Source organism: Ambystoma mexicanum, chromosome 7q, assembly GCF_040938575.1.
Source record: "Ambystoma mexicanum isolate Mex_15411 chromosome 7q, UKY_AmexF1_1, whole genome shotgun sequence".
Classification (NCBI taxonomy): Eukaryota; Metazoa; Chordata; class Amphibia; order Caudata; family Ambystomatidae; genus Ambystoma; species Ambystoma mexicanum.
The window spans coordinates 117,607,876-117,623,318 of NC_090941.1; the positions used below are offsets into that span (position 1 = coordinate 117,607,876).

At 48.5% G+C, this 15,443-nt stretch overlaps 1 protein-coding gene across 1 annotated transcript in view; it reads left to right on the top strand.

Moving 5' to 3' along the window:
* Positions 1–4,557: 4,557 nt before the first annotated feature.
* WWC3 (WWC family member 3) overlaps positions 4,558–15,443 on the top strand; it is a gene marked incomplete at its 5' end in the record, with an annotated part of 1,141,234 nt that continues 1,130,348 nt past the window's right edge. The window contains one exon of the mRNA XM_069639076.1: positions 4,558–5,060. Coding sequence (XP_069495177.1) covers positions 4,558–5,060 — 503 coding nt within the window. The remainder of the gene's footprint in view (positions 5,061–15,443) is intronic.

The window sequence follows — 15,443 nt, forward strand, 5'->3', positions numbered from 1 at the left end:
TGCGGCACATAAAGTTGTCAAATCTTGTGAGTCTGGGTGTAGTGGTACTGAGAAGAATGCATTTTTTAGATCGATCACGGTGAAGCAGGTGGCTTCCGCCGGAAGGCCACACAGAATTGTTGCAGTGTTGGCTGCTACTGGATACTCTGCCTCCGCAATGTGATTAAGAGGGAGTAGATCTTATATAGAACGCCATGACCCCCGTTCGCCTTTCATACGGGGTACACTGCAGTGTTGCCCCAAGTTTTAATTTCATCTCACCGCCCCTATGCTTTTTATGCACCCTACATCATAGGGACTTGTGGTCCATAAGCTGTTGGGTACTTTGGCCAAATCTTCTTCCCAGAATATTGGCAGCGCTTCTAGAGCCATTGCCATTTTCTGTGCAACCTCTCTGTATGTGATGTGTAGCCAAAACCTCACACCCATCTCCAACATCATCGCTGTCTCTTCACTTTCTTCTGAGAATAATTCCTCATCCGTTATCTGTGTCAGCCTGCATCCCGCTGCTACTGCAATTATTGCCCTCCATGCTCTCCCTTGGTCATCAGTTCCGTGCACTGCAGTCCAATCCTCCCTTGCCACAACTGCCTCGATGTCTGTAGACACAATTGTTCCCTCCTTCTCATCCAAGGGTGTCTCTGGTCTGAATAGGTACTCACATGGCATTCTCCACACCTTCCCTTCTACCCCTTGCATCCATGCGAGGGTCACGTCTGCCCTGTACTGAAACATCTCAGGGTGTGATGGCACCCCCCTCTGTACTGTGTTCCCACAACATGCTTGAACAATCTGTTTTACAGTAAGCATGTGTATCCCTGGTGTGGAGCATACTATGCTCTTGTCTGTGAATGAGAGGGTCATGTTTAGTCTGCTCATTATGTCGTGTCCCAATATGTTCACAGGTGCTTGTTTGGAGTAAAGCAAGGGTAAAGATAAGTGTGATCTCCTATAGATAGGGCGATGTTATCATTAAAAGGAACCACTTCTCAAGCCCCAGAGACTTCTTGAGTGTTCATGGTATTTCCTGACAACGCAAATGACCCTTACCGAATACATGACCTAGTCGCCCCAGTGTCAACAAGAAAGGAAAAGGTTTTGTCACCTATCGCCACCCTTATGCGAGGTTCCCCCGCAGGATTGGGTGTGACTGACAGGATGGGACACAAGTGTGTCTGTGGGCTGTCCTATTGTGGGTACAATGATAATCTGTTCCCTGTGTAAGGGTTGTTCCCCACTATGGTGACTTCCCCCACTCTTTGGACCGGTACTTTTGCCATTGTGTCCATGGGTTCTGAGGAGTGACGGTCCTGTATTTGTATTAGCTGTTGTGCTGCTTGGGGGTGGAGGGTGCTGTTTGTTGGGGTGCTCTCATGGGTGGTGTTATGGGTGCAGCCTGAGGCTGTGTCTGCATTGGATGTGGTGCCTGTTGTTGGGTGTTCTGCGACTGTCCTTGTTGCTGCATGTCTTGGGGTAATAGCCGTCCTGTCCCCCTTGGTAGCCCTGCTGCCCCTGGTCTACCCGCCCTTGTTGCATCCCCCTATTCCTGCAGGCGCCTGAGATGTCTCCTAGCTGCCCACAGGTACAGCACTGGGGTGGTTCCCTTCCTTGCCATGGGAAACCTCCCGTTAATTCTCCTGGTCCTTGGGGCACGTGTTTGTTATACCCCAGGAACGCCCCTGGGGGTTGGTGTGATTGTGGTCCGAAAACCCCAGCCCCTTTGGAAACCTCACCTCCCTCGATAATTTTGCTGATACCTACCCCTTCCCATGTACCCTCCTCCCATGGGTGGTTGCATGGGGTGGTACAGTATTTGTGGCTGGAATTGTGGCTGTGCTGTCAATGCGTGTGTCTGCTTTTCACTCTTCTGCTTTTTGTTTGGCTTTCTCGTGCCATAATCTACAATGAAGTATCATGATGAGCTGTATCTCTGGCCAGGCCTTTGCTTCCATTCCCACGAGTTTCTTCAAATTTTTCTGCACCGGCTCTGGTAGTCCCTGCATCAAGATTTGATAAAATATTGCTATCGTTTTGTTCCACGGCTCTGGAGTATCAAGGAGCCAAAGCGCTTGAATCTCTTGGATGATATTAACAGGATCCTCATCCTCATGCATCTTGCGTGACATAATAGCCCCTATGTCTGACGTGTCAGGATATTGTGTCCTCAATACTTGCCATACTGTAGATCTACAATTGGTGAATGGTGACCCGGCATGGGCTGTATTTTGTATGGTCTCCCCTGGGAACCCCACCCTATTCCAAATGTCATCAGCTGTGTCACCCAATATGGAGACCAGCAGCCCCTTTACGTCACCCACTGCTAGCCTGTGCCCTGCTGCCAGCTTCTCCATTTCATATATACATTTACCAGCCCCCACACTTAGTGAGGGCAACCAGTATGTAATGTTTTCCTTTTCAGTGTGCTTCCAAGGCACATACTGTGGTCTTGTCCCTCCTCTTTCTAACAGGGGCATCTGTGACTATGTTGCTTGTTCTTCTGGTGTCCTCCAATATTGGCTAATTTGGCTAGTCCCTCTTTCGTCCTCTATGTCTGCGCATATGTTTATCGGTTCTAATGTAGGTGTCCTTTGTATTAGGTCATGTGCTCTAGACAGTCGTCCTCTGGATTGGGCCAACCGGCCCTCGTCTCTCCTGCACCCTCGGAGGTCCCTTTGTCAAGGTATGGTGTGGTGTCACCATCCCTGTTCATGGTGTGCTGTGTTTTCTCCGGGCTGTCCTCCATCCCTTTGGTTCTGTAACCTACATTCCCATGATGTTCCTTCACCCGACCTTGTGAGATATAGTTTGCTTGGCCCCCTCTCTCCTCGTCACTGTGGTTGTCATCATGGTCCAATCCTTTGTCTAAGTTGCTACAGAACCCTTCTGAAAAGTTTAACTTCCATGTGATTAGGTTGGAGTTCTGCTCTACATTAAGATCGATGTCTGTTAATTTACACTTGTGCTCCCCCTCCCGTACCCCTAGACGTGCAGCACCAGTTCCTGCTGAACCTTCCTTAGGTTCAACTGTGCTGTCTCATTCCCTTTGCCTCTCCTCATCTCTTCTCTTCCTATCCAATTCTGGTATAATTTGTTCACTTACTAGGCTAGGGGGAAATAAAGCTCCAATCGTACCGTTTTTGCTCAATATATTACTGCAATGATTTACATATTGTTAGGACGGTTTATTAAAACAGTGTTATTTTAGGCCTGTAGTGTTACAAGCATATCACTTGCATTACAGGACCCCGTCGCTATCCCTGTTCCCATCGCTCTGGGCACTGCCACCACCCCACACTCTGACAGGAGGAGGTGGGCTCCTATAGTCTTTTTTTCACCATTTCCAGCACTGTGGCCTGGGGGGTGGGGGAGTGAAAAGATCAATGATGTGCGCAGGAGAGAAGACAGACAGGGAGACGGGAATAAGGTATCGAAAACAATAGGTCGTGTAGTAGAATGATGGGCATAGGAGTGCAATGCTGGGTAGAGGAAACAGGAGAAGAGTCGAGGACAGCACTGGGAACAGGGGTCAAGAAGACATATACATTGTTCGGCAGAGGAGGGCAGGGCACAGCAGTGTTGCGTGGTAGAAGGCATCTCACAGTGTTGGTTGCAGACGACAAGAAGTGGGTGCCATGCTGGACTAAGAAAACAATGGCAGGCATAGGAAACGAGGGGGGTGACAGCAGCTCGCTGTACCCAGAAGAAATGACAGGGGTACAGGTACACGAAACCACGATGAGAAAGTACCATTCAGGAAGCAGGGGACAAGAAAGAGGAATATACTGCAGCATAGAAGAAAAGGGGGAACAGAAAAAGAAAAACACGCTGGAACTCTGGAAGGAGTGGAATGGTGGGTGCACAGCGTGATAGGGACTACACTACATTGCCGAGCGCAGGGTACGATGGACAGGGAGTATAATTCTCGGTATAAGCCACACTAGTCAAACGCGATAGAAAGTAAAACACTGAACGCAGGTGGCAAAAAGAATGTGTTGTGCCACGCGGGAGCTGCATAGAAGGCGAGAGGGGGCATCGAGTAAAGGGGACGGTCGCACGGGATACTGCGCTGGGTACATGAGGCTATATGGGCAGGAGGTTCAGTGCAGGGTAAAGGGGGAGGGGAGAACTGTCAGTTATACTTGGAGAGAGCGGTGGGTCCTTCTTCCCGTAGAAAAGATGGTGAAGTGGCTTATAGACGAGGCGACGCTCGCCGCCTGGGTGCAGGGCACAGAGTAAGTACAGTGCTGGTGAAAGAGACTGGAGGAGCCGGGGAAGGGGTCGAGGGCAGGTCTGTGGAAACATTCCTGCGCTCCCGTCACTCTTGCACGGCCTGGCCTGTGGTGGAGGCGGGGCAGGGGCTGGCTTTGGGGAGGCGGCGCCCTGGCCCAACTTTGTGGAATGAAAGATGGCCGGGCCGGGCGGCGCGCAGGAGCCGCGACTGCAGTGATGATAACTTTGCTGGGCTCTGGGCACAGTGTGGCGTGCATCGGCGGCCGCTGAGTGGACAGCCCGCGAGGGTGGTGGGCCCTGCCCGGGGAGGGTGCGCGGGAGTCCTGAGCAGCGGGCATAGGATGCCCCCGGCGGCGGGCAGGGATCGGGGGCGCCGCCGCGGCTCCCCCCTGCCCTCCGGCCGCTGAAAGCCTGGAGCGGCCGCGGACGCTGCAGGGGGGCAGGCTGGAGGAGGAGGTCGCCCCCTCAGCCGGGCCCCAGCGCTGGCCCCCCAGCAGCCAGCCTCAGGAGGCGCCACAGCATCTGCCTGGGGGACCCCCAACTTGGTGGCGGCGACGGAAGAAGCCGAGCGGCGGCGCAGGCGGGACAGTTCCCTGGCCGAGCCCGAGCGGAAGGAGAGGGCAGCAGCAGCCGGCGGCCCCAGCCCCTAGAGGGGGAGGGGAGCCGCCACAGAGCCCCCTGCAGCCGCCTTCGCCAGCGGTCGGGGCCCGAAGGGAGAGCGCGGGGCTGCCGCTGCCCCCGGGATGGGAAGAGGCCCGAGACTACGATGGCCGCATTTTCTACATAGACCACAACACCAGGCAGACCTCCTGGATAGACCCCAGAGACAGGTGAGCCGCCCCGCTAGGGCCACAAGGCATAGAGGGGTGAGACGTATGGTCACAGGGGGCTTGAAGGGGACCACGCGTGAGGGAACCGAGAGCAATGTCCACACGCGCCAATCGGATATGTGGGCACTGGGGCCCAAAATCCAGGCTCCTAAAAGTTTTGAACAGTCCCTCTCCGTGGAGTCCATGCATTATACTGAGCTCACTTTGCCGTATGTGTGGGTTTTCCTACCTCTATGCCAGTGGATGTACACCAGGGATACGTTTCAGAAAGGGCCAACAGCTGGTGGGGAACCTTCACTCAATTAGCAAGCACTTCTTGGGATGAGCTCCCTGTAATCTTTTGTCTTGACATTGGCCCTGGATGTCTAGGGGGGAAAAAGTATTTAAAATGTGCGTTAAACAAAATAGCTGATGCGGCGGATGCCCCTATTGACGTTAATTGTGTTGGAGTATTGTCAAAAAAGAAATTGGAATATAGATTTGATGAGCAGGAACTAAAGGCTGAATAAGAATATGAGACGCGGTCAGGAGATACGCTGCTTACAGTGTTGTGGCCAGTCAGTGAGCAGGAGATACTGCTTACAGTGTTGTGGCCAGTCAGTGAGCAGGAGATACTGCTTACAGTGTTGTGGCCAGTCAGTGAGCAGGAGATACTGCTTAGTGTTTGTAGTTCTAACTTCCATATGCAATGTAAACCATGATTTTTCTGGACGTTACATGCTTAAAATGTCTTTTTGGTGTAGTATAATTCTCCTCTATACATAATTGAGTATACAGTCCCAAAAACACTTACTGTTAAATCGATGTGCTTGTGTTGCTTCAGCTTGCCCAGGGAATCCAAAGGAGCTCTGCAACAGGCAGGAATTAAATACCTCCCTGTAAAAATACTCCAGATCTGGGGCTTAGGGTGCTGAGAAATCTATCTATACATTTCTTATATACCGCCATAGGCCTCAGGGCGCTCGAAATGCAGTGTTTTGCATTCACATTGCCAGGGTTACTGTGGGCAATTGACCTATAAATAGGAAATGACGTTGCTGGTGGTGTTGGCCATAGTAGCAGTACTTCTTTGCCCGCACTTCCAACTCTCTTGCCTTTTTTATTGCTAACAACATTCACCTTTCGCAAGTCCTACTCTTGGATTAAGTAGACTTCTGAGTTGGCTTTTTAGCCATACAATTATACCTGCAGTATCAATAAACGAGGCAGGTATTTTCAGCTGATGTATCTTCCAGGATTGGCAGAGCAATCATCTTGGGCTCCACACGCACCCAGCACCACTTGAGCCCAGGGGCGTCATTTGGGGGGGTCGCAGGTGCGACCCGTGAGGTCTCCCTTTCTACCTCCTAAAAAAACAGATTTGTTTTGTTTTGAATTGAAACTGAAATGTGGCTCTCTGTTTCTGAAGTGGCTGGCTTTCTTGTTCAGGCCTAATATTAAAAACAAGGGGGTTCCACAATTGTAACCCTTTGAGCAGTGACCCTATTTAAGGCACACTTTAGAGGGTGAGTCACTGATTTAGTCTGTTCACAAACACCTCAAATTCACAATGCAGACAAACTTCCAAAATGCATTTAGAGTAGAAAAAGCATCCATTTCGGACTATGTATTTTGCTTTTCGCAGGCTGCAGTTAGTGTGTGTTTTTTTTTTTTCTGCCGTTCTCATCACGAGACATTCCATCTCAGTCTCCTCGTTCACTAACAAAATCCTTGAGCCTAAAACCTTGTGTACAGTGTAGAAATGTTTTGACCATAGCACATAAAGTGGCCCTTGATTTCAAAGTGCCCCAATTGATGCTTTGTTGTAATGTCTATCTTTCCTATCTCCATGACATGCTGCTCAGGATGTTTGTTTGCTTGCATGTATGTGGTAACGAGTGCTGCTTTACCAGCGCTACTCTCAATCCTTTAATACAGTTATGTATCCTCCCAATGGTATGTATTTTTTTCATGCTCTGATGCCTGAAAAGTAGATTCATGCAGGCTTGACATGTGGCTAACTTTGCACCAGACCTGCAGATTAACTGTCCTGCTATGTATTCTCAGTTACCAGTTTACTGGTATCCACTACAGAGTGTAATTTGCTTTCTGACTTTGAGAACATTCAGACATGTAATTGCTCATTTTACTATAGCTGGTCAGATGGCTATAGCCGGTAAAATAGCTCAGTGTGTTGAGCGCTCGCTGCTGCTGTGTGTGTGCGCGCGCTCGATCCGCAGGTTCGAATCTAGGCAAGGCCAACTCAGCCATTCACCCTTCTGAGGTTGATAAAGGAGTACCAACACATGTTGGGTGATACTGTATGTATTTTTGTTCTATATAAAGCACTTAAGCGTAAGTGCTATATAATAATGCATCATTATCATTTGCCCTTGGATGTCTGCATGCATTCAGAATAATTTGGTAAAATGGGCCTATACACACTGAGATTAACAATATATACGGTGATTCATTCTTGTAGGAAATGTATATCACATTAGTGATATCGTAACCATATTTTTCGTAGTGTACTTGGGAACAATACTTTGTGATGCCACTTACTGTTTTGTCAAGGGGTGAAAGGTCGTGTTCAATCGTTTACCGTGATGTCATTTCGGGGTGGGGTCAAATTACATCACTTCCTGTGATGCCATCAGAGGTCAAGGGTCATCTGATGTCACTTCTGCTACGCCTGGCATTTTGGTGAAATGATGAAATGACGTCCCTGCTTCAGCTCTTTTTTTTTTTTTTTTTTTTTTTTTAATATTCCAAAACTGCCTTGGAACCTCAGTGCGCATATTAGCTAAGCAAATGGACTTCTGGGCCTCTGTGGTCTAGAGGATAGTCCCAATATAGTGCACAAACATGCATCCATAATAATGGAAGCATTTGTCTCTTGACAGTCTCCCTCCCTATGTCTCGAACTGGATCTGATGTTTCCCCGCGGGCCATTTTGATCGAAGCAGTTCAGAGTTCGGTTTTGGCGCTGCAGGGAAAATCATTTTACTTGCAGGCCCCCTCCTTAAGTAATCTCCCCCCCGCACCCCCCAAATCCTTATCCTGTGTTCTGCGGGGCACACACTCACAATCTCTGACCGGCTCTCATCTTTGTCCCGTTCTTACCCCCCCCCCCCCCCAATCTCTCACCCACATCTAACCCTGGTCTCCCTCCTTAACTAAAACAAAAAGGTGAATTAATCATAACCACGGGCACGGCTCCGGGCAACCCTCCAGACCATTGTTTTTCAGCCTGCTAAGCCATTACAGAAGGGGAAAGACCATATATCGGGCTTGGTGCCTCCCCAGAAGGGGCAGTCCAGCCGTGAACTCCTAGGTCACATCTCTTCTGCACCAGACCACAAGCATCCCCAGACATGTTTCAACCTTATTGGGCATCATTGGTGAGTAGTAGCTTGGGTCACTGGGCTCAGCAGGCTCGATGATGAGGCCCAACAAGGCAGACATGTTTCAGCCTTGTTGGGTGTCATCAGTGAGGAGTAGCTCGGGATGATAGCTCAGTGGCAAAGTGCTCGCCTTGGAAGCAAGACGACGCAGGTCAACACGAGTTTGGTCCCCGGGTCCGCGCTTAGAAACCTCTGGGTATTAAGCACGTTATAAATAACCTATCATGTATCATAGCTTGGGTCTCTGGCCCCAGCAGGCTCGATGATGAGGCCCAGAAAGGCCTTAACGGGGTTGCTTGTGTTTCCATGCAGAGGGGACCTGGCCTAGCAGTTCAGGCAGGGCTGCACTCGTTAGTGGCAGTACTTGACTGATTTGCATATGGCTGGCCCCTTTTGCAATGGCTCTGATGGGCTAAAAAACGGTAGTGTGGAAGTTTGCCCAGAGCATTGCCAGTGGTTCAGATTAATTCAAAACCCCACCCATCACTTTTTTGATTATACTCTCTCCTCGCCTTCCTCCACTTCCTGGTGTCCGCCTCGCGTATGCGCAGTAAGTGCATATGTTACTGGACAGGCCAATGTTGAGTGAAGGTGGCCTGCCGCACTGTGTACGACAGAAGTGGCGCAAACGTTCAAACTCTCTCCTTTTGCTCATGCTGTTCTTCTCGGCAGGCTATGTTCTTTTGAACCCGGATGGGTTCCCAATAGCCCTTGGACAAGAATTTGGTGGTTTAAAAATACTACAGTGGTGGTTCAGCGCTGTTCAAAAGCAGAGTAATATAACCTTTACCTTCCGCCTTGGTGGACAGTATTTATTTCTGTCTGTGGGAAAGTGTGGGCATAGAGCGATTGCACGAAGTAAGCCCTTTCTGACCGAGAAGCATGTTGAGTTTTACCACCAGTGGTATTTGTCCGCCGGAGGAAATGCCTCTGCTAGGAGAGGTAGGCATGTGGAGCACCTGGTGGGGGGGGGAGGGGTGGTCCTTGGTGCCACCTCATTGGTAGGGGAGCTGTCCCTGTTACTACTACCACCACCACCACATCAAATGCATCGAGTTTTTGAGAAATCCATTTACCCCCTGCCAAACAGCTGGTGTTAAATTGGCTTTTCCGTGATGCCAAAACAGCATTCCTCGCTGGCGATACTGAGGGCGAACCAAATTAGCTTGGGTCGCCATTGGCTGTGTTTTTCCCACAAACTGGCACCGCTGGGCTTCTGTAATGGGCTATATTGGTTAGTTCAATAGTAGAGGGCTCCTAGTGGGCAGTCCGCTACTGCCCACTTCCGTAATGTGTGTGTGTGTGTGTGTGTGTGTGTATGTATGTGTATATATATATATATATATATATGGGCATGATGAGTCCCGAACTATACTATGTTGAGCTCGACTATGCTATCGTGAATGCACTTTTTGATACCACAGTAGCACCTCAACATTGTATAGGTTGCTGTTGGTGAGGTGGGCTTAAGTGAACACAGCAGTGCGTCACGTGTCTTTAGTTGTCTGCGTATTTAGAGTCGTTGCAGTCAGGTGGGTCGGACGCCGGGCTCGCTTCCATACCCGGGATTGGATGGCATTGGGATAATTATTGAGCTTCTTCCAAGTGCGTGCTTGCTTTGAGTGGGACAGCGCCTGCATGGAGTGGCTTGTGCCACAGGCCGACCCCGCCCCTCCTCTGCTTTTTGTTTTTTGCGTGTGATGAGACGTTTTAGACAACAGCCAGAACATGTTACACATGTTAGTAAGGTTTCGGGATTAAAAATAACCCTTTCCCCCGTTAACAGTCTTCTCTGTCGGATCCATTTCATTCTGTGCCAGCTGTGGTGGAACCTTGCTCTTCCAGGGGAGACCAAGATGGTGCGTGCCAGGAGGGCGGGACGTTATTTCCCGTCCGCACTGGCCCGTTCTGGCGGCCCTTGGCTTGTTTTAGTTTCTGGAAGAGGAAACCGGGGAGGAGGGGCGTTCGGTGGGTGGCTACAATGAAGAGGAAGCGGGGCTGCATGTCCGGGAGCACGACTGCTGCTTCTGGAGGATGGGGTGGGTGCCTGCATCCCTCCTCCCCAGCCCACCTTGTGAGTTTCCCTGCTGCCGCTACCAGCTCTCCGGGATTCTCTTCTCGCCTCTTCGGAAGCCGAGACAGGGGGGTTATTTTAGCATCTCTGCCGCCGCGCCATTTCCGAGAAACTCCTCCGCACAGACTGCTTTCTTTTCTCTTACTACCCCCATCTTGGCTTTCATATCTAACAGTAAAATATGAATTTCAGAGTTTGGCTGCAAACTGATTGCTATGTGGTGACCTGTGTTATTGCGTCTGTTTGCACAACTACCAACTTTTGCAGGTGATGGGGACTGTGTGCGTGTTGAGGGGGGGGTACTAAGGTGTACTAAGTTTGTGCAATTTGAAGTATATGTATTTAGCAACAATGACAAGCTGCATGGTGAATTAACTCATCAAACTGGCCCACATTGCCCAAAAAAAACGGCCCACTTTCTCCCCAAAAACTGTCCTGTACCAGCGTTTTGCATTTTTGGTTCAGACATTGCTCTTATACATAGGCATGTCTGAGCCGGTGTCAATGTGGTGTTGTACCACTATTAACCTCTTGACCTGTGTTCTTTTAGTGTAACAAAGCAAGGGGTAGTTGTACAGACCGTTTGCTTTCCCATTCCTCCAGTGACATTTATCTCGGTCTTAACACGCAAACCTGACACCTACCCAATAGAAAATGGCGCTTGAAGAGAAAAAAAAACGTGTCGGTGCTATGCCACACCCAACATCCATTCATTTTTCACTACCCCCATACAATTGCTAAATGCCACATGGGTAGGTTTGTCGGGCATCAGTTTGGCATGCAGAGTCAAAAGTACCTCCTGGTAGGTATTCAGATCTGCAAGCTGTTTTGGACTGCTGACCCCTAGCGATTTCTGACCTCGATATGTTTTTTAAATAGGTCTAAGAAACCTAGCTTTGCCATTGCCATGTGCAGAGAGACCCCTGCTTTCCGTGCTCGTGCTGGTTTATCCGGCATTGTTAAAATGCATGTTTCTGCCCGTGTAATCTGCATGCGTAAATATCACTGCCTGGTACGCCAACTGTACACAACACCTTCACATAAGCTGAACGGCATGGTTCTGGACATGTATGTAGCTGGTCTCATTTACTCTGAGCGTTGCTGCTAAAAGGCAACGACGCTCGTTAAACTCAAGTTAGTACATATTTGCAGACGCTTTGTGGCTAATTCACAAAAGGTGTTCCTGACTTGGATGTGCCAAGTGTCTACTCCATTCAGGGGAAATGCCGCATGCGGACGGCGCTGGGATTCACTGAAACGAACCTGTCTGCGCAAATGGCGTAGCTACTCCATTTCTCCGGAGCTGCGGAATCTTCTGGCCCGTGGGGCGATGCGGCGAGCGTGCTGGCAGCCGAGTCTCCCCTCTGGCCCAGGAAGGGATGCACTCGACAGGCCCTGAACTTGTTTCCCCTGCACCGGGCCTCCCTTGACCCAGGGCGCATTTACGGAGCTCTCTCGGGTACAAATGCCTTTGTGGTCAGCATGTGTGCTTTTCCGTTTTCCCTGACTAAATGTACATTGGAAAACAAACATGTCTGGCTCGTTTTTTATATAGGTGAAATTATTTACATACAAATTATTAATATGAATTAGTTAATCTAAGTTAACCTTACACCTCTATATCATTTAAAAGATCATAAAGCATCATCGATAATTAAAAGAAATTGCATACTTCTTTAAAATAAATACTACTATTCCTTTCAAATTCCAATGAAACTACCCTTTAAAAAGAAACCATAGATGTTGACCATGGAGCTATGTATACCTTTTTATATATTTTAAGTTTGCCATGCAGTTCATCACAGCATCTTGGATAGTGTCCAGTGGACATTTCGATGACAACACCTTGAGTATATCGTTGCTCAGTCCAAAGGGCCCCCATTCAACAGATAATGTTCTTCTTTGTAAACCACGCCTACCAGCTGTGCCATTACTTTCCAATGACAACCAGAATAGAGTGACCTAAACATTTCACCAAAGCAGCCGTGAGAGAGATTTCATGGCAAGTAGATAGCCTATCCCAGAACTCGCTAGTAGCCAACCACGAATCATTGTGCACACATCTGCATAATGGCAGCCGTCTGATAGTTCCCAGTGCTCTGCCTCTGGATAACGGATGTTCTCTTGTTTGCACCAAACCCGCAACATTTACAACGGGCACATTGCTTGTAGATTTGTGTCCTTTTTGAGCGGACACACATAATCGCGCCCATAGGTAGGTTTAATCTAAACCTAAGGCACAGCATCCGCCAGTATGAATTGGGACATTTTTTCAAGTGTGTTAGAAGGGTTCCCAATGGTTTGTCTCCTTTTGAGGGACTATCGTACCATCTATAGCTGTGCATTTTATTGATCGCAGTATTCCGATCATTGTGGAACAGCAGTTTTTTCTTTAATGTTTTGTTGCCCATCAACATTTCAGCTGATTGATTGAAATTGCTTACAAAAGCATCTGCAGGCATCTTTAAAGTAGCTACAGGGCCTGATTTCTTTCCAACCATACTAGAATTTTGATCTATGTGGCGCGAGCCTGCCAGAGGTAATGGCAAGTTTTAATAAAGAGACAATCTTTCACCTATTCCACCCATTCAGGAATACAAGTCTTAACGCTGCGACAGGCAGACAGTCCGATTTTAAATTCAGGGCCTTTTTCGAAGTGACAAATTCACACTCATCCACCCCCTCATACATCACACTCAATTTGTGAATGGATGATGACTGCTACTGTGTGGATGGATGTGGGAGTGCAATTGTAGGGATGGGTGTACATATGGAAAAGGATTGTGTGGATTGACCAATGGGTCATGATGAATGGATCTGGTATTGGAGGATTTGTAAGAGGGGTTGAGTGTAATAGGTTTGGTAAATGGGCATTATCAGGTGTGTGTTTGTGGGTGTCTTTGTCGGTCAGTGGGTAGTTGAAATGGTAAAGATGGGTATAATTGGATATATGGTCTTGTTGGGTATTTGGATGTTTACCTCGATGCTGTAGGGGGAAAAGTGAATTGTGGCTTGGGGCTGGGCCGGGCTCCAGTTGTAACGCAACAGGAAAAGCTAATGTAAATTACAGAGCAAGTTTTTTTCCCAAAGGATAGAAGGTTACATTCCCAACGAAGATAAAGAGGAAGAGTGTTATGTGTTCTGATTGCATTGACTAGGAAGGAGCGGCCACCTGATCTTTCCTTCCTGTACCCAGCATGTTGAATCGTCTGTCCTGCCAGTCAGGAGGAGCACAGAAAGGAATATCAAGTCAACGTCACAAACTAAGAATTTGCCGTAGGCGGCTGAATGCTTTTAAAAACCAAACACATGCTTTTGAAAGGTATCCATTTTTAACTGTGAGCCAATCTTATGGTCTAAGATGGTAGCTAATGGATGAGTTCTTAATGAAAACAGGAAAACCTGTTTCGTTCTCCTGGGCATCTCGGAATTAAAGGCCACATTACTGCTTTGTAAGGAATGCTGAAATAGTATGTGCAGAATACCTCCTGTTTTAACACGCTCCACATTGCAGGAAGGTGTTTCCCACTAGTGTTATTTCCTAATATTTCACCTAGGGAATCAACCTAGTTTTACCCCCACCCGCGAGATGGAGTTAAACATTGTGAAAAGTAACCAGAAGTCTTGGTTTTCAAATGTATTTGCATTTCTTTTTCTCCCCCATATTCGGGGCCTAAACACACATCTCTTCATTACATGGGACAAGGGAAGGGAGTGAAAAAGTGGGCACCTCTAATGCCCACCCTCGTCATTTTCCCATATTATGCACAAAAGGGTCTACATTGACGCCTTTGTGCATTAAAACACACATAGTAGGGATCTTAACCACCAATATTGTATCTTTATCAATTCTTATACTCCATACAGGACTGGAAATGGACAGAAAAATCAATTGGATTTTCTGAAGAATCACTGTTTGTATTTCCGGAAAACCAATGTGTTAGGGGCAGGCCCCCTGGTCTGGCCGAGTCACTCTGGGGTCCTGCAGGTGTGAGGCTGTGGAAGGCCTAACTCCTTTGCTTTACCTAATCAAGAACGTCGGGTCCACACAAGAGGCAAGGAATCACTGTGGTTTATAATAGCCAAAGCACCACAGGGATCACATACATGGAGGAACATCTACACATCTCAACAGACCCTGGCTCGCAGGTCAGTTTTGATGGCACCTGACGTCATGATTAGCGCCATTCTCGGGAACCTTCTCAAAAACCTATCTTCACTTGGGATAGGCTGTTGAGTAGTAGGTCCCATATAGAAACGTATGGAGGTGGTGTGTTATTGGATGGTGTAGTGTCATGTGGTACGCTTGACCATTCCCCAAAAAGTTGTTACTTGAAATTCGTTACAGTGAGTAAGCCCAATGATTGGTCGGGAACCCCCACTGTCCACCCCCAGGGGCTTTGCCTATGATTGGATGAGCCACGAGCCCCCCCCAAGCCTAGGACTAACTCTGTTCCCAGCTGCGGAACACCTGTGAATGGTGCCTTGTGCAATTATGTATCTGCAAGGTGCAACTATGTGTCGGCATCATAACGGTGTGTAGCCCATAACCGTAATGAGGGCGCTCCGGTTCCCAGCACGGAACTGTAGCATGACTGTAAAAATGTTGTTGCAGCTATTGTCTTGATGGGAGAACAGGTTGCTCTTCTCAGGCCTCAATCTTGGCCAGGACATGTGCTTGGAGACCACTTCTGTGAGCCCAGGAGCCTTGAATTATTCTGCATTTTGTCAGAGAGCGCACCTCTTCTGCAGCCGGTGTTACTTAGGTTCATAATGGGGAATGTCATTTGCAACACTGCAACCTTGATGGCGGCTTTGGTCCTGCCACAGTAGTTCTGCTTGTACATAATTCAGTGAGGCGTGGGGTCCCATTTCTAAGCCGATCGCAGCCTGCCAGACTTATTAAGCCATGGTCTGGCTTCTACT